Source organism: Drosophila subobscura, chromosome J (genome assembly GCF_008121235.1).
Source record: "Drosophila subobscura isolate 14011-0131.10 chromosome J, UCBerk_Dsub_1.0, whole genome shotgun sequence".
Lineage (NCBI taxonomy): Eukaryota > Metazoa > Arthropoda > Insecta > Diptera > Drosophilidae > Drosophila > Drosophila subobscura.
In genome coordinates, this window is record NC_048532.1 from 7,721,608 (window position 1) to 7,747,697 (window position 26,090).

Below are 26,090 nucleotides of genomic sequence, written 5' to 3' on the forward strand. Positions count from 1 at the left end.
TTTTGACTTTACTAAGATTATAATTTGAATTAAAATATTGTTGCAGAACTTTGACTGAAATTTCTATCTTACTTTAACCTTTATTTGAATTGTTGAAATTGCTTTCCTTCTTACCCTCAAGAAATTTCCCCATTTCGTGCGGAATGTCCATTACTTTGGTCAACAGAGAGAAGGAAAAATAATGTAATGCAATACTTGTCCCCTATCTTGACGCCCTGTCAGTGCGAGTATTGTCTTACAATGAGTATATTTTACTTAACTTTATTTCTGCTGCCCTGCTGCCCCGCTGCCCTACAGCCCTACAGCCCCGCGTTTCTTTCTTTCTGCTGCGCACATCTTGGGCAGTTTTCATGGTCAGTTAGCCGGGAAGTTGCTGTGCTGCACCATAAACAGAAGAGCCAACAGATAACAGCAAAGAGGCAGGCAAAATCCGTATAATGAAATAAAAATATATGGCTAAATAAACTGGACTGGCCAGACGGACAGCAACAAAAACAACATTGATTTCACTTTAACGAGCTTGTAATGTCTTTGAGCCGGCTTTGACTCAAAGGCGAAAAGTATATAAAGCGCGTTATGTATACGACATGTGGGTCACAGCCAGACAGAGTATCTGCAACTGTGTTGGTCTGTGTGCGTGCGTGTGTGTTTGTGTGAATGAAAACTTTGCTGTGCTGCTGGCGGGGCGCTGTCACATCCTAATAGGATAATAACGAGCCAAGGCACTGGCGAAAGTTGTTGCGCCTTTTGCTAGCAAAAGTCGCCCGAAAAATAAAATATGTAGCAACACAATAAACGATGATAAGGGGCCAAGGAACGTGTCGGCTTCAGTCTCAGTCTCTGAGTCAGTTTTGGTCTTGGCAACGTCATTATGGTTCCAAAAGCTCCAAACTTCGCTCCATGTTAGCCCACAGATGCCAGTTCCCTTGGCCAAAAGAAGATGGCAGAAGTGGAGTGGGTGGCTAAGTCGGAAGCCGCAGGAAGAACTGATAAGAAAACGACTTGCGGCAAATGTGCGGCATATAATGCTATGCAGCAGCAACAGACACACACACACACACACACACACATTCTCCCTAACATCGAAAGAATCATCCGGCAGGCCATGACTTTTAGTGTCCTGAAAGGCGTTTAAGTAGGGGCGTGGCTGTTGCTGCTGTTTTCGGAATCTGCCAAATGATAATTTATGGGCGGAACTCTATGAAACTTTGAGGCGTCATGAAATCTGTTAGCAAAAGTCACAGTTTTTTCTTCCTGTTTCTGTTTCTGTCTCTGCTTATTGGGTAGGGGCCAGGGTGGAGGGTAAATGGAGGTGGAACCCAGGAAAATATTGTTAAGGATAAATGTTCCCAGTCATGGATTTAAGTCAGTATAGGGGCCCCCGGATGTGTTCTGACTGCGTTAAGGTGAAACGGAATTAAAAGAGGGAAATCAACAGTTCCACTCGACTTAATGCTGCAAACTGAGTGGCAGGTGGGATGGGGGTGTGGGGGTGTAGGTAAATTGAATGGATGGGTAGGTGGATAAAGGAAGTTTATGGCTGGAATGAAACTTGAGTGAGTTATAAAGCCAAAAGGGGAAAAGTTGAAGAGGTGCTTTGTGGCATAAAACAAAGCCAAAGCCGGGAAGAAAAACCAAGAAAAGTGGAACAAGAAAACAAAAAGAAATAAAAGCGGGTTGGGGGAGCCATAGGAAAAAATAAGAGCGTTGAAAGAAATGCAAGAAAAAGTAGCTCCCTGTCCCTCTCTCTCCCTCTCTCCCTCTCGCTCCCTCTCGGTTACTGTCTTGCTCTATAGAACGGACAAAGTTTTTTGATCGCAATCTTTGTAAGGGGGGATATAACATACACATTATGTAGAGTAAATATGTACATACATACATAGAGGACCGTAAGCAATATAGTTTTCATGCGTGTTCTACTTCAATGTGGGAAAACCCCCCATGGGACTTCATTTACTTGACCTTTCCTTTTGGACAGCTGTCACTTCAAAAGAGTCTTGACTGTAGCTAATAGATTTGCTCATAAAATAGAAATTGTAACCCAAGCAAGAGCTTATTATGAAATCCATTAAGAGTTAATTTCGTTCCACCTTCATTCCCCGGACCCAAGGTCACGCACACACATTTCAAGAGCACTCTTTACCCCCTTAACCGCCCGCACCCATCATATTACATTCATTCTGCTCCTCTTCTTGGCATCCAAGCAAGACAGACACTCGCCATGATGAAGATGACACTCGACGGCAGTGGTGCCTGGTGCCTGGCGACTGGAAAGTAGGCAAGCGCAAGGCACAGAGAAGAGAGACGAGAGAGATGAAGAAAGAGAAAGCGCGGCCAGAAAATTTCAACATGATTTTGTGTGTGCATTTGAGCGATTACCCAAGTGATTACGGGTAGATGCACAAGGTAAGCACCTGACACCACCTGCTCGACAAACAATTCATAATTTTTCCCCGAGAACTGTGTTGGCCCAAGAGACAGCATCTTTTTGTACCTTTTTTGCACATTACGCTTTCCACTTGCCACGCCACAGTCCCCCACAGCCCACTCCCTGTCCTCTCCCTGTGCAGCGGTGCTTCATTCAGGGGTCATTATTTAGGGCCAACGAGTTATTTTTATACCCTCGAAGAGGATACTTGGAATTTGAGTGAAGGAAGCAGGTTCTTCGATTCTCTAATAAATATTTACCATCTATTGATCCGCAGCCCATTTGCTTCTATGGCAACTATTTGATTCACTGTAAGCCTTTATTGTTTCTAAAGATATTCGTGCTAAGCATGAAAGAAAGATCAGTGTTTTTATATGTTTGCGGAACATACACAATCGGATTACAACAATATTAAGTTTCTTCGCCAATAAGTCTCTCAGATATGAAAAGGTTTCAATTAAACTTTTCAAATAATTATCCACTAATCGCAGCTCGATATTTTGAAAGAATTTAAAGGTTCAGAGCGATGTATCAATTAGCTGTAATATAAATTATTGTGCGCAAAACTACTTTTGATGCAACTTTTATATTTTATATATGTATTTATTATTATTTTATTTTGTTATTTTGTTATATTTATAGTCAGATAATCCAATCAAACTCCAAAAATATCCCAAATGTAATGCATTTATAATTTATTTAATTTATCTGCAAGAGTATTACGAGTTCAGAGCCCCCAAGAGCTAAGCATCTTTCGCCTTTCTTGCGGTTTAGCAAATGCTTTCTCTCTCTGTCGCACTGGCTGTCCAGCTTTACCCGCTCCCCTTTTATCATCAGAGTGGATTTCGCTGCGGCTGTCCATTTGGCTTTTGCCTCTTCATCAGAGCTTGCAAAACGTCGCTCATTTATTTTGATTACCTTTTTCGCAGAAAACCAAAACCAATGCCAACAACAGATTTTCTCTTCTCTTTTGGACTTCCACTTCCACTTCCACTTTTACTTATTTTTCTTATTCTGTTTTACTGTTTTTATTGCAACATTTTTCAGTTGGTTCTCTCGCGCGCGGGCTCCATCGTTCATATATATCTCTCTCCTGCTCTATTCTGCCTCTATCCCCTTCCATGCGCTTCTTGAATGCTTATCTAAGACCCGTTACAACGGAGCAAAGCCAAAGCAGTACCAAGAGAGTGAGTGGGAGAGAGTGTGGGAGGGCGTAGGGTTATGTCTAGTATTTATTCTCTTTTTTCCCTTTCTGGTTACGGGACTTTGAATCATGGGAGAACATCAAGCGTTGATGAGCTTAATTCCCAGGCGACACTTTTGTCCGAACAAATTTAGTGGAGCAAATTTTACACTCTCATAGAGAAGTCAGTGCCACCTCCCCTCCCCCAGTCCCTCAGTACCCGTAACAGTCACGCTCTCTCTCCGCTGCCCCCGCTCCACCGCACAATCACAATGGGTAAAATGCAATAATAAAGTTAGCAAAAAGATCTACATCTCGGTCTCTGTTCTGTTCTGTTCTGTTCTGTTGGAGGAGCAGCTCTTTCCTGCGCTTGTCTAACCGTTTCCGGAGCAGTTTCCGTTTCGCCTTGACTTTCATTTTGACGACAACGACAGGAGACAGGAAACAGGAGACAAGGAGACAGGGACCACGACCCCCTAAGGCCCGTTACCACCAAATTCCATTATGGGAATCCTTGCTCATTGTTTTCCCAGTCCCAGACCCGGTCCCGCTCCCCTCACCAGCAGGTTGCGGTGGGGCAAAGGTCTCCTGCCTGCCTGCCTGCCTGCCTGCCTTCCTTCCTTCCGCTGCCTTTGCCATTCTCCAGGCTGGATTCCTCCTGGTCATGAGTCGTTACGTTGTACACAAAATTAATATTACAATTTTTGCTTTCAACCCGCCTGTCATATAAGAGCGAAATAATTTCAGAAAGCATATTTCAAAATGAAATTTTCTTGCGGCCAGCCACTGGTGTGCTGCGGGGAGGGCTTTGGGCTTGGGGCTTGGACGGCTGAAGGGGCATTTAGGCTAAAACAAATGTTTGTGCGGTCTGGTGATGGTCTCCTCTGGTCTCCCCTGGTCCCGCTCCTCTGTTGGTTGCCGGGCAAGTGGCCTGTTTTATAATGAAATAAATTTCATTTGCTCATTGACTCGATGAGACGATGTCGACAAACCAGAAGAAGGTGGAGCCATGGTTGGAGCTGGCAAAGGAGTGCCAGCAGGAGCAGCAACGAAAACAGTAGCAGCACACAGGGACACGGAGGCGAAGTCTGGCCGACATGTGTGGCCAGGCATGAAGAGGCGGCCCCGGAATTTGCATGCTCGAAACTGGAGCAGCAGCAGCAGTGGCAGCCGTATAGCTGCTGTACGCCCGGACCCGTCTTCATGTGCTGGCAAAATCAACGGAACGGCCCCGACATTAAGTGTTCCGGCGTGGTCTCTCCTCTCTCACAGTGTGTGTGTTGCCATATATGTTCGTACATATGCATAAATAGATGTATGTTGGAATACGTATAAGGTATTAAGACTTGTGCGAAATGAAATATGACATGGTTGACAAAGGAGCGGATGGAAGATGGCATCTATATTACATATTACTCTCGCAGACACACACCCAGACACAGACACGTAGACAGGGCATGCAGCAGCGGCTGCCAGGAGCATCACCAGCAGATTTCATGCCAGGCAGGCAGGCAGGCAGGCAGGCAGGCACGCCGCCAGGCAACCCTTTGGCATATATTGAATGGCATCTAGCCATAACACACTGTTCACCAGAGGTAGATTAGGCCCCCCCGGAAAGCTGAATGCGAATAAAAACAATTGGATGACCGGGCAGTCAGTCTCCGCAGTCTCCACTCCCCCCAGGGCATTGTTTTCTGTCTTCACTCTGCCTGGCATGGCACGGCATTTGCCTTTGGGTTTGGGATTTTCTGGCTAGAAATATGGCCATGATTTCAGTTTCATTTGTTCTTGAGTAGATTTTTGGTTTGTTTTTTTATAACAATATCTAAAATTGTGAAGTTTTTACAGTCGCTTCTCGATGGGTTTGCATTTTTATCGTTGAATTCTTTAGAAGTTGTCTAGAAAGTACCCTGAAAAGAGTTAAAGTGTTCCAAACATCTGCCCAAAATCATTCCAACTCCACGCTTGGTGTCTTCCACCATCCTCCATCCATCACAATAGATACTGATCATCACAGGATATTTCCGGGTTGAGTGCAGTCATCAGGCATGCTTGAGTGTACAATGTACGTGCATCATCATACATTCATACATACATTTATGTACATACATATGTGCATATGTAAATAAATAAAACATAAGCCAAATTCTATGTGGGCTGCTATCTCAATGGCACTCTCCTGTGCTGCTGACGGTGTGTCCTGGTTTGTGCATTAAATGGCACTCAGGCACTCGGCTTTAGTTTCACTCATTTTCCGGGACGTGGACAGGGACACATGCAGTGGATGTGGATGTGGATGAGGATTGGAGCATGTGGCATGGGGAATGGTTGGAATGCAGCGCGAGTGGAGCGTGTGGAGCGTTGCATACTTTACAGCTATGTGCGCGTCGCTGGCCGTGTGGCATGCCGCACAGTTCGTGTGGCGTGGCATGAAGAATGCAACGACCCGTTCGGAGACGACAGCGACGATGATGATGATGATGATGGTGCCACAGTGTTGCGTCATGTAAAAGATAAACAAGTCGACATTTTGACAACCTAAAAAAAAACACAAACAAAAACATCATAAAAATGCGAGAGAAAAGCGCAAAAAAAATGGCAACCAGACAATGGATGACGGTCGCTACGGAGAAAGACTTTCTGACTCTGCCCCTGACGCTGACGCTGTCTCTGACAATCTCCCTCTCTGTGCACCACGAAAGTTGGCCCATCAAATAATCGAAATCAACTTTCAACTTCCAACTTTGGGTCCTGCAATTTATATGCAAATTTCATTAAGAAAAGCCGAAAGAAGTCTGGCGGGGAGTCCTTTAGCGGTGGCATATCCTCCGCTAGTGCTGTGGCGAAATCCGCCGCGGGCTTAGACGCCGTCATCAACTCTCCAACCCACTCCCAATCCCTCTCCCTAACCCAGAAAATAATTGAAACAAGAAATATGCATTTGACCAGAACTCCACCAGGACCAGCAGCAGCCCCACTCCCCTACATCCCCTCTCTCCACTGAGTCTCTCTCAACTAATGTAATTTAAAATGGACGAGTGCCAAATTACTTACTTGGCCATTGCGGACATTCCACACCCTAAGCCACCAAAACCCTCGAAAGCGCTGCGGAAAAAAACACCACGCAAATTACCCCCAAGTAATCCCCTAAAAAAAATGGCTCAAAATAAATTGCAAGGGCGTTGCGTAAATTTGGTTTCTTTTCTGCTTCTTTGGGATTGTGATTGGGATTGGCTGGGATTAATTTGTAATTCAAATTTATTTCCAGCGAATGGTTAATTGGGTGGTCAGCAGCCGCGACGATGATCTGGCAACGCCAGACGATCAGAGGTGGATTAGGCCCAGGGCTGCACTTTAAGTACAGTCACGGGGAGAAAAGATGATTAGCTGGAGAGCTTGTGAGATCAGGGAAGAGATAATAGTACATAGGAGTAATAAAGGACTATTTGCAAGGAATATATTAGGTCGATCAACACATTACATGAGAAAAGCTTATGCTAAATGAATTCCAAGTAAATTCCACTGATTATCCGCGTAAAGAGGAGCACTGTTGACGTGTAACATGTAAGACAAATCTTCAATCTTAATGTGTAACTAAAAATAACTTTTTCCATGCTTCCTTCTGTCCGTTGCCTAATTAGAAGCTGTCCGTTAACTGTCTATCAACTCCAGAAAACTGAGTGTAAAAAGCATAAAAACGTTTTTCTGTTGATGTTTCTCTTGAAATTTCCTTAAATTTATTTGCCCAAACTCTTGTTTGAATAAAAGTACGAGTAGCTGCAACATAATGTAATTCAGAAATCATTTGTGTGGCAATCGTTGCAGAAAGTTGCACAGAACTTTGGCAGGAAAGTGTTGCATGAAGTCCTCAATATAAACGAGGAATTACAAAACCCATATTTCATCACTCCCCTTGCTCCTCTCACTCTTTCTCGCTCGCTCTGTCTAGCTGTCTGTCTGTCACATCTCTGTCTCTCTTTCATTCGGTTTTGATGGTCTCATTTTGCAGCCGCATCCACAGCCGCAGCAGCCTCTCCAGCCTCTTCCTCTGTGCAATCATAGCCAACTTTTGTGAGTTTTTTCTCGTGTTTAATGTTTTATGGCGCACTAAAAAAAACAAGAGAAAAGTACAAAAAAATGTGTAAAAATATGGTATTTATGCGGAGAGCAAAACACTTCAATTTTTGTTTAAATGCCAATGAAACTGTCATCAAAAAGTTGTTAAGTAATGAAACATTGAAAATAAATGTGTGGCCCCCGAGTGGGCCCGAGCACTCACCGCCTCCGCAGCCGCAGCCGCCTCCGCCTCCGCCTCCACACCCACTTCTACCGCCCAGCAAGACAAACTTTTGCCTCTGGCAATTGTTCAAGAATTAATAGCCGAAATGCACCATTCCGAAGTGAATGGTTGGGGAATGGGGAATGGGTGCTCTGCTCTTACAATTTAAGCTGCTCCCACCACATTGTTGCACATTTACTTTTTGCAGCGTATCAAGTCGAGCGCACAAGTTTCCTCGATATACTCGTATTTGTGTGTGTGTATTTCCATACTCTCGCTGGGGGTATTCTCAGCTATTCACCAACACTTTGGACGGTGCAGATGGGGCCCAGAATTTATGTGCTCCAACAGTCTCTGGCCTCTGGACACTTGCTTCTTAGTCATAAATCTATATGGTTTAAGCCCTGTCAGTGCGACAGCTGTATCAAATTGCTGCTCTAGTCAAATAGAAACTAGAGAATTTAACGCTTAAATCAAGGATCGATACGCTCTTTTTTAAGCTGAATAAATTCTTATAATCCCCAATAGATCGTAGCGTATCTGTAGCTTCGGCTTTAATGTTTCTGTGGTTCTTCTTTGCCGTGTTGCTTTTTTGTACTTTTCAGTCATATTTTCATATTCTTCGTATATATTTTTTGTAAGTTTTTTTCCTCCAGTTTCTTTTTCGTTATTGTTGTGGAAAAAGTTTTGCCCCACTCATAATTCCCGATTGCTCTTTTGTTCAATTGTAAATCTGGCTGAAGGAGGGCACGGAATTGGGGATTGGGATGCGGTTGCCAGCAGCCTCTGAGCCCGCAGTTGTTTTTACGGAACATTTACTGTGCGATTGGATTCATCTTCAGTCGGTGGGTGGCTCCCACTTCGCTGCCGCTCGGACTTGAACTCTCTCTCTCTCTTTGTCTCTCTCTCTTTCTCGCTATCGTGTACTTTTGTACTCAAACGTCTGTTTTACGCTAATTGGAAAAGTTGCAAGTTTTTTTGCCCCTCCCTCCTCCCTCTCTCTACAAGTGTCTCTCAGTTTTTAGGAGGAGCACGCGTTGGGGGGGCAGGGCAGCCGCAGCAGCAGCGGGAGCATCAGCAGTGGATGTGGCAAGGGTCGGCCCGTGCGGTGTGTGGCTTTTATTGGAGGCAAATTGCTTAGAGCGATGCTTATTAGCAGCTGACACGGGCCTCATCATCAAAGTTCGGCCCAAAAAAAAGAGCAATAATGAGAGACAAACGACGAGAATTTCATACTTTTAAATTGGCCATTAGCCCGGATAAATGTTGCCCTGTCGCGGCATGGCTTCGAGTGGAGTGGCGTGTGGGAGCCACTCTACTGCCTATCAGCAGTAGAGGAAATCTCTGCCGGCACTTGGCCCAAAAGAGGCTCAAGATGCCGAAAAGAGGCCGAGAGTGGGACATCATAAGCCCTTGCATCCTGCTCCCACCAGCTCTTCTTTGCTCGTAATTATAATAAACAGAAATGACTTTATATTTTGAAGGATGTTCTTGCATCCGTTGTTTGCTCGCGCGCGCTCACCCGCAGCGCGGAGCCATTCGGAGCGTCAAGAGTTTTCAGTGGTTCCCTTGGCAGTGTGTGTGTCTGTGTGTATTGTGTGCCAGTGTGTGTGTATGGGAGGTTTATGCGGTGCTGTGTTTTGCGATGAAAGAGATACGGCTGTGATGGATAGAAAATACGGGCCACAATTGAACAATTGACAATTTATGTTGAATCAAAAGTTAAGTTATGCTTTTAAATGAATTGTATTTAATTTTATACATATGTACATTTAATGAAACAAAAATTAAATTCAATATCATCATTGGAAGATGTTTAAAAGATGTTTATTCTGTAAGCAATAGTTGAAAGTTCCAAGAAAAATATTTAAAGGCATACAATTTGATTGATTCGTAATTGATTCTCCAAGCAATAGTTTAAAGTCTTTTTAATTTCTTTAGAAACTGTATTTATTTACTTCTCATACTTAATTTACGTACGTAAATAATTTCGCTTGCAACAGAGTTGCCAGAACTTCATTTCAGAACCATAAACATTTAGCAAAAAGTCCACACACTACTTTATATTGCCAAATTTCCACATTTTTTGTCCTAAAGTATTTCCATTTTCGAAAACTCTCATTAAATCCCCGAAACATTTTTCTGCTAACCCACCAACAATCTTTTCCATCTCAATTTGCATTGAAAGATTGTAAAACTATGTCGGCAAAACCAGAGAGAAAATTTCCCTTCCGCACGTAACGAACATCACGTACTTTGGCACTGCATAAACATAGTGGTGAGTGTTACTGTGTGTGTGTTGTGGCTGATAACTTTGCCTTCCAGGCTCAACACCCACTGCGCAGGCTCACAGAGAGCGAGTGAGAGCTCCTGTAGGGATATTTTGTGCTTACAAATAACACAAACAAGAAATGTCCCACGTCGGGACGACGTCTCTGCTGCTACTGCTGCCTGCCGTCTGCTGCCTTGTGCTGCCTGGCGCTGCGTTCTAACTGGCAAAAGGTCTAGGCGGCGATATCAACTAAGTTTAGTCTCTCGACTTAAATGGCCGCGTGCGGCAGACAAAAGCGCATGAAAAATTCATAAGAATATCGTGGCGGTCCGTTCCATCATCATTCGTCGTCGTTGTCCTAAAGTGTAGTCGTTGTGCAGTCTCGTCCTCGTCCTCGTCCTCGTCTCTGTCGTTTTGTGTTGTCGTAGCATTTCGTCAGTGGATTGTGACAACAATAGCAATAACAACAACAACAACAACAACAGCCAGGGGAAACCGCAACGGCATAAAGAGTGAGCGAGCTACTCCTGCTGTGGCCCTAAACGTCTGTCGTTAGGTGTAACGAGGTGTGTGTGCGATTGTGTGTGAGCTTCGAGTGTGTGTACTTCTGTGTGTGTGTTCTGTGTGTTTGTATTGGTAGTGTCGCTGCTACAAAAACACAACACACAAAATTGAATGCCAAATTGAAAGTGGTTGACGAGAGGCAAAACCCAAAAGCAAACCACCCAACAAACAGCCAACCGACCGACCCATCTACTGCAAAAAAAACACACAGCTACAACACAAATGCTAGCATTAAGTGTCCTCTTGGCCCTGGCCAAAAGTGAATGGCTGCCGAGTAGTTGGCCAAAAAGTGCAGGAATCGAATGAAATAACAAAAATAAAACATCAAGAGCCATAAAGCAAAAGTTGATTATTTCTCCCATTGATTTCAAGGGAAAATCATCAAAGGATGGCAGGAGAGGGCAGGCAGGCAGGCAGGCAGGGCAGGCAGGCAGGCAGGCAGGCAGGCAGGCAGGCAGGCAGGAATCAGGAAGGGTGTTACTACTGAGACTTGGAGTATGGCGAACAGTTACTACACCATTGGATGGCACTGGGAACGCACTGTGGGGGCGGTGGCACACAGCGAAGGGCGACATCAAACGTTTAAATACAAATTAGTTTGGCATGTGTTTCCAACAAATTTCATTTCACTCTTATTCGTTTTGGCTCCCGCTCTCTCTCACAAGCTGTCTCTGTCTGCCCTCTCCCTCTCTCACGCTCTGTCTCTTTCTCTCGCTCTTGCTCTGTGTCCCTATCTCCCTCTGGCTTTCAACAACTTTGGACGGCATGTGGCACACTTTTGGGGATTCGCTCAAATTAATTTGTGAAGTTTTTGTATTTTTGTGTTGCTTGTTGGTGTTTTGTTGATTTTTGTTTTTGCGTTCTATTTTGTTTTCGGCTCAGCATTTTGGCCATTAGTTCATTTTCCACTCTCTGATTTTGGCCGGTCCCTCGCAGCTCCTCCCTATCCGTTTTTGGTTAATTAACTCGTCGATAGTCGAAAATTGTTGTTCAAATAGCATTTTGGAGCGGATCGAAATCAGACGTTAATGTTTATTAAAAGTAGAAAATGGGAACCCGTAATCAAGGCTGAGCAGTTCATTAGGTTAAAGGTTTATTTAGCAATTATAAACATTGTTTACGCTTTACCACAGATATTCGGAATAGATTGGTGGACTTAATAGGTAGCAAAAATCTCTTCCTGAAATAACTCAAATATTTTATATATTCAATTAACTTTTTTCTGCAGCTGGCAAGCATTTAAATGTTGATTTCCTAAACCAATTACCAATCGCATTTCCCAAAGATATTTCTATTTAAATAAATGATGGCCAAAAATATGGCACTCCTGGCACTCGCATATCAATTTCCCTTTTGGCAGCGCGATGAAATTTTAATGAAATTAGACGGCAAACCGATTTCCGCAAAACAACTTTTCAATTTTCAATTGGGGAGTGGGGCGGAAAAGCCAATTCAGGGACATTTGCAAGAGGGAAGGAATGTGGAATGCTGCGGGCTGGTGGAGCGGTCCTAGTTTATGGCTTTTTAATCATTTAACAACGCTCTTGCCTTTTGCAGTCAACATGCAAATTGCCTGCGCCGGACCCACAGCCGATCCCCACCCAAAAAAGAGCCAGCACCAAGACCAGAACCAGCATCCGCATCTGCAGAAGCAAAAGCAGAACCAGCAGCAGCAGGAGGACCCGCAGCAAAAGCACAATAAAAATTGCCTATAAATGGGCGGAAGAAGCTGAAGGAAGGGGAAAAGGAAGGCAGGACGGTCGTTCGCTGGATGTGGAGGCCATGGATATACGCACAAGGACAACAGCAGGAGCAGAAGAAGAAGGAGGAGCAGTAGAACCCCACAGTATTGAGGGAGGAGGAGACAAACAGTACAACAAAGCCAACAAACTTCCGCATAGGATGCGCCGGAACGGAAGTTATTTTGGCCGCCTGAACGTGAGCGTGTTCCTCATCTACTTGTGGTGCTATCTGCTGCTGATAATGGCCGCATCTGGTGGCAGCAACAATGTGGTAAATGGTCTCAAATGCTACTGCAATCCGAAGGAATGCGATGTAATACGCTCGCTCGACTGCCCCGGCAAGGGACTGATGCTCTGGGATCCGTGCAAGTAAGTGGATTCCCCACCCAAATCCCCATCCCACCCCAAATATTATCTCATTCGCTGGTGCGTGTGGCCATCCGGCTGTGCGTCGGTTGTGTTGTGTTGTGGGTGTGTGGTGGGGCGAAGCCTCTTAATTATATGATTATCCAAATGCCAGTGTGTTCCAAGAATCTCTTTCGTTGCTGGTTTTGGGCTTTTAAAAGCAAGCAAGCGGAATGTGTGGTGTGTTGCTGAGATTTCAAATATTTTTTAACGGGAATTTGTTACTTAAGGCTTGGGCATGATTCCATTTAAAATGCGGAAATGAAACTCTAAGAATATTTAAAGATTATTAGAAATGTACCAAGAAAAGCTAAGAACACATTTCGATGGGCTTTCGCTCTACTTTCGACACGTTTCTGGCTTGCTTTTGCGTATTTAATGCTTTCTAGAACACACCAACGCTAATTACCATTAATATAGTTAGATGGAATGATGTCTCTCCATTCCTATAAATGCCATTCGTGGGTCACGTACATTCCATTCAGCGTTCGCATTCGAATTCGCATTCACATCACGCATTCCACGCTAAACCCCCGATTCAATTGAGGGTGTTAACTAATTGTTAACGCTTATCGAAACCCCAGTCAGAATCGAATCAATTGCCACTGGGATTCATTTACGAAATTATTATACACACAAATATCTCTGCCTATCTACATATACATAAATATATACTTCATTTCTATTCACAGATGTTGTCGCATCTGTGCCAAGACCTTGGGCGAATCCTGCGGCGGTCCCGGCGGTTTTTCCGGCCAATGTGAGCCGCCCCTGCAGTGTGTGACCAAGCTGCCCATTAGCAGCGGTCTGGGCGTGTGCATGGGTGAGTATTCCACAGGGTGGAGAGGGGGAGAGTGCAGAATATTGAGGGGAACATACACCAGAGGGGACTTGTGGGTTATGGCGGTTATATCGCATATGTATTTAGTCGCATCCATTATGCAGTAACATCACGTATTATAGACCAGCTCGCCCTCCAATAATATTTCCACAAACACCTCCTCTCGCCTCAGCAACCTCGTCCTCACTTGCCACTTGGCCTGTGGCACGTTGGGCGGGTACTCGTCCGATCTGAATGTATAGTTGCGTATCTCGTACAGTTTTCCCTGCATAATGCTTTGGACATCAATTCGGTATCAATTTTTTCTTGTTTTTTGGTGTAATTTGTGTGTGTTTGGGTGCAGAATTAGTCGTAATGCGCCCCCGCAGGCAGGCTGTGCGATGCGACGGAATTTGGGTTGAAATTTGAAATTGGAAATGAAATGAAGTGAAGTGGAGGCTTCACTCCACTCTTCAAATAAACATAGTACTCAGGCATAGGAGCTCCTCATGCTGTTGTTGCTGAGTTTTGACAAATATTTGCTTTTATTTATAGAAAAGTTATTTTGAGCAAACAAAAATATTTGTCTTTATTCGAGACTTTCAGCTAGAAGTGAAAGTGGGAGGTGAAACGGAAACGGAAGTTTCATTCCAATAAATAGTTTTCTCAGCACAAAATACTCTCTGTTTAAATGTTTCACAATATCAACTCAAATTACAACGCACACAAATCAAACAGTACGCACCTTAAGTATTGGACATCCTGAGGGGAGATTGGTAGCCTTCCTGAAACGCCTGAAGAGCTTGCCCAAGATATTGTTTTCATACATGGAGCTCAAGTACTTGCACCCATCCATCTTCAGCTCGGCCACGTTCATGCGGGTATTATCCTTCTTGAACAGATCGAATTCCGAGTGTATATCGAACTGATGGAAGGTTTCGTTCAGAATAAATCGGCCGGCTACTATGGGTATTCTCTTGCGATGGAGAATGCAGGTCATCTCAGTAATAGCCGATGGCTTCACAGCGCGGCACTTCAGATTGTTCATAATGATCTCATAGTTGTTCTATAGAATGCGAAAAAGGGCCGTTACTCTTTGTTCTCCTTTGCGGTTGCGGTAGGACAAACCCTTGCGTGTCCCAGCTCCAGTCGCAGAATTAGAATGAAAAAGCAAAGTGCAACACGGACAAACATCCTCTCGAACTAAGCGGAAAAGTGTTCAAAGCTCTGCTCTTTATATAGCTGGCCGTAATTTGAATTTAAATTGAACACTTTGTATGATAATCGCAGTTAATGCGCTGCCAAAATCAAAGGTTAATTTAATGCCTTAATGAACATTTAATGTGTTTATTAATCCGCATATTTCCATCGATTGGCGGGCCATTGATATGAAAAATAACTAAAAGGGGCTTAATTTCTGGGTAGATTTGCAACATCTGACCGCATTGACCTCTTCGCATGACAACTGTACCGAGGGGGAGTCGATTGTCTTGCAGCCGGGCTGCGAGATCACCAACAAGCGCTGCCAGTGCTGGCCCATCATGCGCACCTGTCTCAGCGAGCTGTCCAGCGATGGTGCATCCCCCAATGATTCACGTTGGCACTTCAAGAACATGGAGGTAAAGAAAGAAACCCAAAAATATTCCTGGCATGGGTAATAATGTCTTTTGTGTTCACAGGACTGCCAGCTAAATTTGCAAAATCTCATTAAAATCGAATTGGAATTCGATGGAGACTACAAAATCTCACCGAGCAAATTCACGTACAAAAAGCTCCGCAGAAAGCGAAAATCTTTAAGGAAACGCATGTAAGTCAGTCCCTCGAGGGCAACCCCCGAGCAATGTCTAAGTATGCCACTCTTTCAGCATCATCTTGGACGATTGAGAGCCACATTCAGAGCCATATGTAACGTCCTCTACTCTCTCTATGTTCTCCAAAAACTTAACAGAAACCAAACAAAAGATCTTGTACAGACAGTATGCTTACTTCTAAATGATAATATGGCTATTATAAATACCAATACATATACATACATAAATACCTATACATACATATACAAAAGGGAAAATGCATACATCTAAAGAATAAAATAAAGCAATTGTATGTGTATCGTATCCTAAGACATTTGTTACTTTATTGCGCGCAATTTTTCCTCAAGAACCCGCCCTACAAAACCGAATACAAACCGCATACATACGAGTACATATTCATTAACAATAAATCGAACACACACTTACGCACATGTGTTTGTGTACGTGTTGTTGCTTTACAAATAATGTTGCAAATAATAAGTAAATAATTAAGTGAACAAAAATTAATGCAAGCTGTTTTAATTGAATTTGATTTGAAAACTCCACGTTAAACGTCTAACTTTATAACGTAACGTTAACAGTGCCTTGTTGTGTTAACAGCTGGAGAATAACTGCGCTCAACAGCACGCAAATGGGAATAGCAGCTAACAGAAAACTGTTATACTGGAACTTCGAAGCCTTGAAATAACGAAACCCCAGAAATATAGAAACAGGCTAGGCCTTTCCTTACTAACAATGTCCTATTTAATTCCAGAGAGACTCTCCTGCTCAGGAGAGGGCATACCAAGCATTAAAAATCAATGTTATTGTATGTTCGAATAACAGCCAGCGAACTGTGGGAGCAACGCGCTGTCAAAGGATCCGGAACAGAGCTGTGGGAATTTTTCGAGCTCGAATGAATGGCTGTGGCTGCCATGGAAACCGGCCCAGATGCTTACCTTGGTCATGTAAAGCAAGGATACGTCCTGTTCGACAATTGCAGCTGAGAAGGTAAGATTAAGATTAACCCTGACAGCAGCTCTCTTGTTAAAAAGTTTCGTTTTGTTTGTTTTCAGAAATTTAAAACCGTTCTAGCCACGAGGAAGCGTCTCTTGCAGCTCTGCGATACACAGATTGTACATACGTCCAGCTGGTTATATCCTTGAAGTCCTTGAGGTCCTTGATTTACTCATTTGTGTCGGGACACTCTGCCGATGGCGAGGAGTCATGGCATGCCCTTCTCCGAGAGGAAACATTCGGGCCATACCGCCGTTGGAATTATATTTAAAATCATCTGTAAAAAAGCATTATCCTTTATGTCCTTGCATTCAAAGTGATTGCAAAGGATCCGGGATATTGTCCCGAACACAAGGAGGTGTTGCATGTCCTTATCCGAGAGGAAAGAGCCGAGTTATAGCGTTTTAGAAGTTATATTTAAAAACAATAAATAAAAAAAATTTGAAGTATCTTTTGGGGGCTACTTTTGTTCTCTAAAGTATAGCATACTTTCTGGGTAAAAGGGTCGTATTACAAAATGGCAAAAAACAGCCATATCCTGTGGTCCTTGAAGTCCTTGATGGATTCAAAAGATACAGGAGACTCTTCCGCTCCCGATCATGTATGCCATGTCCTGATCCGACAGGATACAGCCGAGTTATAGCCTTGTAGGGATTCTGTTAAAAAAAATATATTATCCTTAATGTCCTTGCACCCGAAGTGATTGCGTAGGATCCGGGACATTGTCCCGATCACGAGGAGGTGTTGCATGTCCTTATCCGACAGGAGACAGCCGAGTTATAGCCTTGTAAAGGTTACATTTAAAAACAACGGTAAAATGGCATTATCCTTAATGTCCTTGCACCCGAAGTGATTGCGTAGGATCCGGGACATTGTCCCGAACACAAGGAGGTGTTGCATGTCCTTATCCGACAGGGGAGACAGCCGAGTTATAGCCTTGTAAAGGTTACATTTAAAAACAACGGTAAAATGGCATTATCCTTAATGTCCTTGCACCCGAAGTGATTGCGTAGGATCCGGGACATTGTCCCGAACACAAGGAGGTGTTGCATGTCCTTATCCGACAGGAGACTGCCGAGTTATAGCCTTGTAAAGGTTACATTTAAAAACAACGGTAAAATGGCATTATCCTTAATGTCCTTGCACCCGAAGTGATTGCGTAGGACCCGGGACATTGTCCCGATCACGAGGAGGTGTTGCATGTCCTTATCCGACAGGAGACAGCCGAGTTATAGCCTTGTAAAGGTTACATTTAAAAACAACGGTAAAATGGCATTATCCTTAATGTCCTTGCACCCGAAGTGATTGCGTAGGATCCGGGACATTGTCCCGAACACAAGGAGGTGTTGCATGTCCTTATCCGACAGGAGACAGCCGAGTTATAGCCTTGTAAAGGTTACATTTAAAAACAACGGTAAAATGGCATTATCCTTAATGTCCTTGCACCCGAAGTGATTGCGTAGGATCCGGGACATTGTCCCGATCACGAGGAGGTCTGGCACGTCCTGATCGGCCCACAAATAAAGGATAAAACAACAAAACATGATGTCCTGTTGTTGTTGTCAATTTATGTTGTTGTACAACAAAAGTTGTTTTTGTACAACAAGAAAGTGTTTGTTGTACAACAACCAAGCCGCTTCCACCGTGGCGCCCCCAGATCACGACGGCCACTTCTGGAACTACAAAATTGTAGTTCAAGAATTGACCGCTCAGAGTTGGGGCGCCACTGTGCTGGTGTTTCAATTTTTTGTTGTACAACAAACTTTGAAATTGCCTCGCTCAAATGGCAATTTTCGGACCGAGTACCAGGCGAACATAAACCAGCAGAAGGTAGCGGGTTTTATGTTTTTTCATCGTTCAAGAGCTGGCTGCCATGAAACTTCGCCGTTTTTTTTAAATCTCAAGTCACTAAAAGTATGCACCAAAATATTTTGCAGTTACTTAAATTGGTTTCTGTACAGTTTCGTTGCATACTTTAGGTTACCTTGCTATTAAAAAAATTGCCGTTTCTTTTTCGCGAATTGGGAGTGCCCTATACCTTTTCTGATCGGAAGTGTCCTTCGGATGCAAGGACATTAAGGATAATGCCGTTGTTTACCGTTTACCGTTGTTTTTAATTGTAACCTTTACAAGGCTATAACTCGGCTGTCTCTTGGACGATCAGGACATGCAGCACCTCCTTCTAATCGGGACAATGTCCCGGATCCTACGCAATCACTTCGGGTGCAAGGACATTAAGGATAATGCCATTTTACCGTTGTTTTTAATTGTAACCCTTACAAGGCTATAACTCGGCTGTCTCTTGGACGATCAGGTAATGCAGCACCTCCTTGTAATCGGGACAATGTCCCGGATCCTACGCAATCACTTCGGGTGCAAGGACATTAAGGATAATGCCATTTTACCGTTGTTTTTAATTGTAACCTTTACAAGGCTATAACTCGGCTGTCTCCTGTCGGATAAGGACATGCAACACCTCCTCGTGATCGGGACAATGTCCCGGATCCTACGCAATCACTTCGGGTGCAAGGACATTAAGGATAATGCCATTTTACCGTTGTTTTTAATTGTATCCCTTACAAGGCTATAACTCGGCTGTCTCCTGTCGGATAAGGACATGCAGCACCTCCTTGTAATCGGGACAATGTCCCGGATCCTACGCAATCACTTCGGGTGCAAGGACATTAAGGATAATGCCATTTTACCGTTGTTTTTAATTGTAACCCTTACAAGGCTATAACTCGGCTGTCTCTTGGACGATCAGGACATGCAGCTCCTCCTTGTAATCGGGACAATGTCCCGGATCCTACGCAATCACTTCGGGTGCAAGGACATTAAGGATAATGCCATTTTACCGTTGTTTTTAATTGTAACCCTTACAAGGCTATAACTCGGCTGTCTCTTGGACGATCAGGACATGCAGCACCTCCTTGTGTTCGGGATAATGTCCCGGATCCTACGCAATCACTTCAGGTGCAAGGACATTAAGGATAATGCCATTTTACCGTTGTTTTTAATTGTAACCCTTACAAGGCTATAACTCGGCTGTCTCTTGGACGATCAGGACATGCAGCACCTCCTTGTAATCGGGACAATGTCCCGGATCCTACGCAATCACTTCGGGTGCAAGGAAATTAAGAAAAATGCCATAATACCTGTTGTTTTAAAACGCAATTACTGGGCTATTTTTCGTCCAATTAAGGCAGCTCTGTGCTACCTTACTGCTCGACCTACAAGGTCCTTTAAATCAAGGACTTGAAACAATAGGCGAATACAATTGATGTTATAACTTTTCATTTATTACCATTTTAAAATAATTAGCTAACTAATACTATACGTGTGTATACGCTTTGTTAATATGTTTTTGGTTATAGGTAGATTTTTCTCTATAAATATTTAAATATGTATGTAATATGTACATACATATATGCATGAATGTACATATGTATTTATAGTTTTTAATTATTAATTAATTAATTATTATTAATTATTAATTAAATTTTAGCTGTACAAAAAGACATTGTTGGTGAATAGGATCTTGCCATCCACAGTCTGATGAAGAACGGATAGCCGCGGCGCAGTGCGAGTCTCTTGCGGAACGAGTGCGACACGACATTCTTCTTCTTGCTGCACATCTTGACCAGCCAGGCGTTGATGATGAACACCGCTCCATCTTGTACAGACGGCTATAGCAGACCAGGTGGTCTTCCGATTTAGCTTCTCGCGACAATGATGGTCGTAGATTCCGCTCAGCACGTCCTTGTCACTTATCACAAGCATGATTATGATGTAAGCAGCACAGAGACCTTTAAATGGTAAAAATTAGATTAGTATGAGATATCCTCTAAACGTATGAAACAACATACCGTTTTGCGGTCCCAGCAGCTATGCGATATTTCCATCAGGCGGTAAATCGTTTGCGACTCGATATAGACCAGCACCTTGAGCTAGGCAACATCCACCTGGCGGCTGGACTCAAATTTGTCAGCTCAAATTTCTTGGCAAAGCGGATGTGTGCGGTTAAACAGCTTCTGCAGACTCTCCAGATACGTCCTGCGGCGTGTTCCAAAAGAATTGTATTACAAGTTTTAAATTATTATTATTTATGTGATTATTTCCAATAAAAGCTATTTACTCCTCTACCAGAGGAACTGTGTTGATCATGCTCGATGATCCGAGCAATATTTTTATTGGAGCTGGCTGACAACTCACACGAGCTGCGATAGTTATGACTTGCCAGCATATCGAATATTTGGGGCAGATCCAGTAGCTCCTCCATTTTGTAGAGTATTTCCATATTCCATGGCCATAAGGTGAAGCTGTAAGAATTGCTTTGGTATTACTTCCGTGACATGCCAGCCAATTTATGGACAATTTGGAGCTGAAAAAGAATCTTGAATTAGCTGAATCTTTATCAAAATTCTTTACGGTTTACTTACGTGGAACTAGCAAATGAGCTTCTTTCAATGTTCATCCGCGTTGAAGCACTTTCCCTTATTGCCGGGCTAGCATTCCTCGTCCTTCAAGCCGCTGAACAGTTTATGCCACCGTCTCCATTCGGCTCATTGAGTTCGAGCTTTTCTCGTAGTCATCCTACTGCTGCTGAGTGTTGCTGGAGCTCATAAGTCCATCCATGTTCAGGAAAGTTGGATTCGGGCTCATCTATACACATAAGTGGTAAGAAAGTAAAGTTGTTAATTTTAATTTAAATTTGAATTACATTTCGTCATGTTAATGTTATTTAACAGTGTATGCAAGTATAACAGCCAGCGCGCTGTTAGGTTATAACAGCCACCAGTAACAGCACTGTCAAAGCGTAACAGAGAAGTCAATCGTTTGCAGCGAATTCTTCAGCGGCGGCGCACAGAAAGTACGTAAAACGGACACGTAGTCCCGTCGCGGCGCTAGTGTGCAGATAAATTCAAAAGTTTGCGCGGTTAAAGCGATTCGATTTAGGATTGAAAGTTGATTGAATATGGTAGGAATATAATTTCAGGCTCACCTGCGCTCTTCGGCAGCTCTTCAAATCATCAGAACTACCAGAACAAAATAAAGGCAACAACAACAACGAAACAAATGAAGAAATAAAGCAAAACCTTTTGGCCTAAAACTCGACCATCAACGGCAGTCAGCAGTCGAGTGGGGTCAGTTCTTCAAAAGATCAAAGATATACTTTGGCGCTTAAGTGTTTTCCCTCCACTTCTCTGGCATCCCCATCCCCATCCCCATCGCCATCTCCATCTATCATTTCAAGGAGTTTGAGATATTTGTTTCGTTTTCGTATTGAGTTGTTATATTTCTGTGTGCTCTGCGAGCACTCGAATTTGTTAGGCACCTTAGTGGAGCAAACAAAAGCAATTAGACGGCGTCATCTGACAGCCTCAATGGAATAGTTTTTTGGCCCCTGGGCCCCATGTCTCGAGAGGAATGCGCCGAAGCGTTTATCGATCGCCCTCTGATGGGATGTCCAACTGCCAATGAGGTACCAGCCAGAGACAGGGGGGATCCAAACCAAACGGGGGGCTACTGTGTCCAGAGCAGAACAAAAGATCTCAAGTGCGGAGGAGTGAGGTGTTAAAAATTCTACTTTTTATGCTCTTATTATGATTTGCCTCTTTGCTGCTTTGCTCGAGACTTTGATGGACATTTACGATATGAGAAGTGTGCGTGAATGTGTGTGCGTGTGTGTGTGTGTACGGGTGTTGTCTTCTGTATCTTTTCTTCTTTTGTTTCACTTGTTTGACAAGCGATGCGTACAAATCAAAGCAGGGATCGGACGGAGAGAAAGAGAGAGGAGACTCGATCTACGCGTCCCCCAGTCCGAGACTCGCCTCAGACTCGTCTGTTGTTTGATTAATAGCCGCACAATTGATATGTTAAGTGGTAAATTACTCCATTGGCACGCAAATGTATCTTGAACAATACACATGCATACAAAAACAGGCAAATTGTTGTTTGTTTAAGGCGCCGCAATGAATCCGAGAGATGCCTATCGCGAGCCCCAAATCTTGGGGCACCGCTCTCGAGGCGGAGCCTAAAGTGCGTAAAGTGATTTAATTTTGAATGGGCGACGGTCAGAGAAAGTTTATCAAATCCACTCACACTCACACTCACACTCGATCAATTATTCAATTTATTATTTGATTTGAATTTTACCCCTAAAAGAAAAGCTTCAGACTTCAGGCTTCATTTTCTAAGGTTCGTTGGCTTAAAATTAAAAGCCATTAGTCTATTTATAACACGCTTTCAGGGGCTACGACACTCTCAGCTCTGGTTATGTTTTTATGGTCCCGTTTATACGTTTTAAATCAAACAAGAAACAAAACCAAACCATGCCGATCCGAAACGAAAAATCCATTAAAAGAGGAGTAGAATTCAAACAATAGGAAGGGGGATGGGGTTGGCTTGGGGCGTTTGATGTCATTAAATTTTTGCCACACCATTAACTCCATCGCCGTGGCATTCCGCGTGATTTGTTATTGTTTTATGGAAGAAATCACCCGCAGAAGTGTTATAAAAATCATTTAAAAGCGAAGATTGCCGTAGATTTGATTCGATTTTTACCAGTTTTCTTTGTTTTTATTTTTTATTCTGTTTCTGTTTTTTTTTGTCTCTTTATTTTAATTCACGAAAGCCTTCGTGGCTGGCGTGGCTCATGCTCAACTAAAATGATTTAATTTCGAAACGTGCCTGGCACATTTTATGATCAATTTTCGCTTTAAATATAGATTGAATGCCTCAGCGAATTATTTAAATTTTCGGGGTTTCGTTTACGTATTCCGTTTTGGCGGCTCTGCGGTTTCGGATATCATGTGACTGAAGGGTAAAGAATACTTATTGGAATGTGATTGAAATTGATCATTAGTCATAAATAATAGTACTTAGGAAAATGGGGCATTTTAATTGGGTTTTAGCAGGGATACTTTATGGCTTTTTAGCTCCTCAGACAAACCTTCCTGTATCCTAGATACATATTTTATTCTCTCATAACATTGCTTACCTTCCAATAGCCATCCATTTCGATGCTATTCTCAATCAGATTGATTGCTTAGCCCACTTCTTGACATGGCCAATCTCATTTCCATCTTTGCCTTCGATTGCTGATCTCTCGATTGACTTCATTTCCATTTCTATTGTGTTGCACGGGCTCTTCTCGTTGCTTCGTTGTGGGTTTGTGCCTCTCATAAATAAACTGTGGCAAATTCTCTAAGCCAACCTGCTGAAGTTCCCATAAATTATAAGCCCAAACCAACGATCTCTGTTTTGTTGTTGCTGTTTGTTGTTGCTGTTGCTGTGTCATTTTTCCGGCGCGCTTAATAAACAACACACACTTTATGCGTTCTCTGTGGCTCTTGTGTGCCTGTGCCTGTGCCTGCGCCTGCGCCTGCCGATTGCTGTTATATGATTTCATATATCATCAGAGAGGCCCAGAGCTCCCAAGGAGGATCCTCAAGCAATCTCCGTCCATCTGCCACCCCGCCCCTGCCTCCTGCTTGTTCAGCATGCGCAGGCGTGCGGCATTTAGTTCAGCCTGTCGACTCTCGATTGTCTGTCGTACGGAGTGTTCCTCTGACTCTTCTTCTGCACTGCCTCTCCTCTATATATATTTTTTATGTTTGATAACATTTTATTGTCCGCTTTATAAATTATTGGCGTTTGGCCTGGGCCTCGGGTTCGGGGTTTGGGCCATCGAGCAATCGGGGAATCGAGCAATCGGGGCATAAAAAGTATCCTTTTACGTTGTGTGCATTTTTTGGTATGCAACATGTGTCCAAATTTGTGCAGCATACAAATAAATACTGAGGCAAAATTACTAAGCTTTTGTTATGATACCCTGTACACGGATGGAGGCTTGATGAATGGTTTTACATCAGGATTATGCTCACAAAATACTGAAGCTAAAAGATTTCCAGTCCAGTGAGCTGGGAAATATCTCTCTCGTTTGTCCTTGATTGCTTTTTACAGGGTATCCGAATACTCCATCATATCCTCTGTTGCCTCCACCCTGTTTGTTGGCCTGTTGAGTCTGCGCGTGTTTTGGCCTTTTAGGGCGCTGTTGGCCCTAAAACAGACAATTGAGTGTAGTGTGAAAGTTGCTTTAAATACTCTCGATATCGGTATCGAGGCGATGGCGATGACGACTTCTGCTGCTGCTGCTGGTGCTGCTGCTGCTGCTGACCTGCTCTGCGATACGCAATGGAATGAGTGCAGTGGAGTGGAGTGACTGGACTGGAGTGGAGTGGAGGCTGCCACCAAATCAAACCATTTATGTCTGGGCTCATGCGACACATTTATCATCGTCAACTGACGGACAATCGATGGCGGATGGCCCACTGGTAACGAAACACTCTCTTACGCCTTGCACCACCTGTCTGTGCACCCGGGGGACAGACAGAGAGAGAGAGAGAGAGAGGGAGACATAGAGGAAGATCTTTAATTATACATTATACAAGGCACACCCGCTGGGCCGAGTGCTGTATGGGGTTCGTTCTGATTGCCCCGATTGCCAGCCTTCTAACTGGAGCCCCCCAGTAATGAGCTGCGAGGCATACACTGCCCGGAACTATACATATTCATTCCGTAGGGTTTTGTATGTCTCAAAGGTATTCGTGGCATGCCATTATGCACATCCTTCAGATGCATAAGTACCTGGGTATCCTGGGCGCATTGATCAATCGAAATGATATAATTATGGTGCACGGCCTGCAAGGGCGGCTCTGTGTAAATTGATATCAACAAATTACGCGAAAATATTTCAAAAATATTAACGAATGTGAATGATATAATGATGAGATGATGGATGGACCAGCTACACAGCGAGAAATTGGTGGCAGACTCAACAGGAAAAATGGAATGTATTTAGAGGAATTTCTTATGAATTTCCTTACACTTTTGATCTATTTTCCTTTTAATTAAATAGTCCTCCTTCCAGTAGCTCCACTTTTTCTTTCAGTGCTCGTTGCACTGCCCCTAATTATGCCCAATTTAAAAAGGGTTAATTAAGGCACAAAACGTATTTTGTGTCCTGCCTGCCTTCTCCGCCATTGGAAGGGCGTTATTAATATGCGACATTTCTGATATCTTTTTGCGGGCAGCAGAGAGGAGGAGAGAAGGCCAGGCCAGGCCAGGCCAGGTCCGTCTTCCGATCGATGCTATAGAATACTCCTTCCTCGTACAGGCAATAATTACATACAGCATTTGTCATAACACCAGATATGGACATTCGATGCTGTTGCTCTGGGCGCGAAACGTTCGAGCCCTGTTCGCTCGTCCCAGACAAAAGGCAAAGGACAGCAGCAGCTCCCAGACTCGAGGAGATCCAAACTATGCGACAAATGTAAGCGAACAAAAAACAGCAGCAGGCACAGCGCAGCAGAGCGAAAAAATTGATATAAAGAGGCAACGCAGGGAAAAATTGTAAATATCATCATTGGTTGGGCATTTTATAAATAAAATAAAATCATAAATGCTGCCCTCGCCCGACTCGAGGCTCGCATTCGGTCTCTTGGCTGAGTTGAATGGAGAGCGAGCGGACAGACGGGTGCTATAATAATTACAGTCCCGCTCCATTGGGGTAGACATTTCGCATT

General features: G+C 43.6%; 2 protein-coding genes and 1 long non-coding RNA gene across 6 annotated transcripts in view; 1 reads left to right on the plus strand and 2 right to left on the minus strand.

Annotated features, from left to right (window-relative positions):
* LOC117894652 (cysteine-rich motor neuron 1 protein) overlaps positions 1-15,860 on the plus strand; it is a 29,381-nt gene extending 13,521 nt beyond the window's left edge. Inside the window, exons 1-6 of one of the 3 annotated variants that reach the window (XM_034801826.1) lie at positions 10,432-10,728; positions 12,284-12,837; positions 13,566-13,696; positions 15,119-15,312; positions 15,373-15,500; positions 15,559-15,860. In XM_034801826.1, the coding sequence (XP_034657717.1) occupies positions 12,509-12,837; positions 13,566-13,696; positions 15,119-15,312; positions 15,373-15,500; positions 15,559-15,577 (801 nt within the window). In that variant the 5' untranslated portion in view covers positions 10,432-10,728; positions 12,284-12,508 and the 3' untranslated portion in view covers positions 15,578-15,860. Of the gene's footprint in view, positions 1-10,431; positions 10,729-12,283; positions 12,838-13,565; positions 13,697-15,118; positions 15,313-15,372; positions 15,501-15,558 lie in introns of those variants that run through there. The other 2 variants (XM_034801828.1, XM_034801827.1) reach the window with 2 other exon arrangements.
* LOC117893154 lies at positions 13,767-14,887 on the minus strand. The gene is made up of 3 exons (XM_034799616.1): positions 14,822-14,887; positions 14,439-14,759; positions 13,767-13,979 (listed from the first exon to the last, which is right to left on the minus strand). Exons 1-3 carry the CDS (start codon positions 14,885-14,887, stop codon positions 13,824-13,826), a joined length of 543 nt encoding a protein of 180 aa, XP_034655507.1. The 3' UTR covers positions 13,767-13,823.
* Positions 15,861-20,005: 4,145 nt separating the features above from the next.
* LOC117894658 overlaps positions 20,006-26,090 on the minus strand; it is a 136,590-nt gene continuing 130,505 nt past the window's right edge. Inside the window, exons 4-6 of one of the 2 annotated variants that reach the window (XR_004648885.1) lie at positions 20,940-21,162; positions 20,367-20,881; positions 20,006-20,306 (exon numbers count right to left, since the gene is read on the minus strand). This is a non-coding gene — a long non-coding RNA (uncharacterized LOC117894658). Of the gene's footprint in view, positions 20,307-20,366; positions 20,882-20,939; positions 21,163-24,189; positions 24,563-26,090 lie in introns of those variants that run through there. The other variant, XR_004648886.1, reaches the window with a different exon arrangement.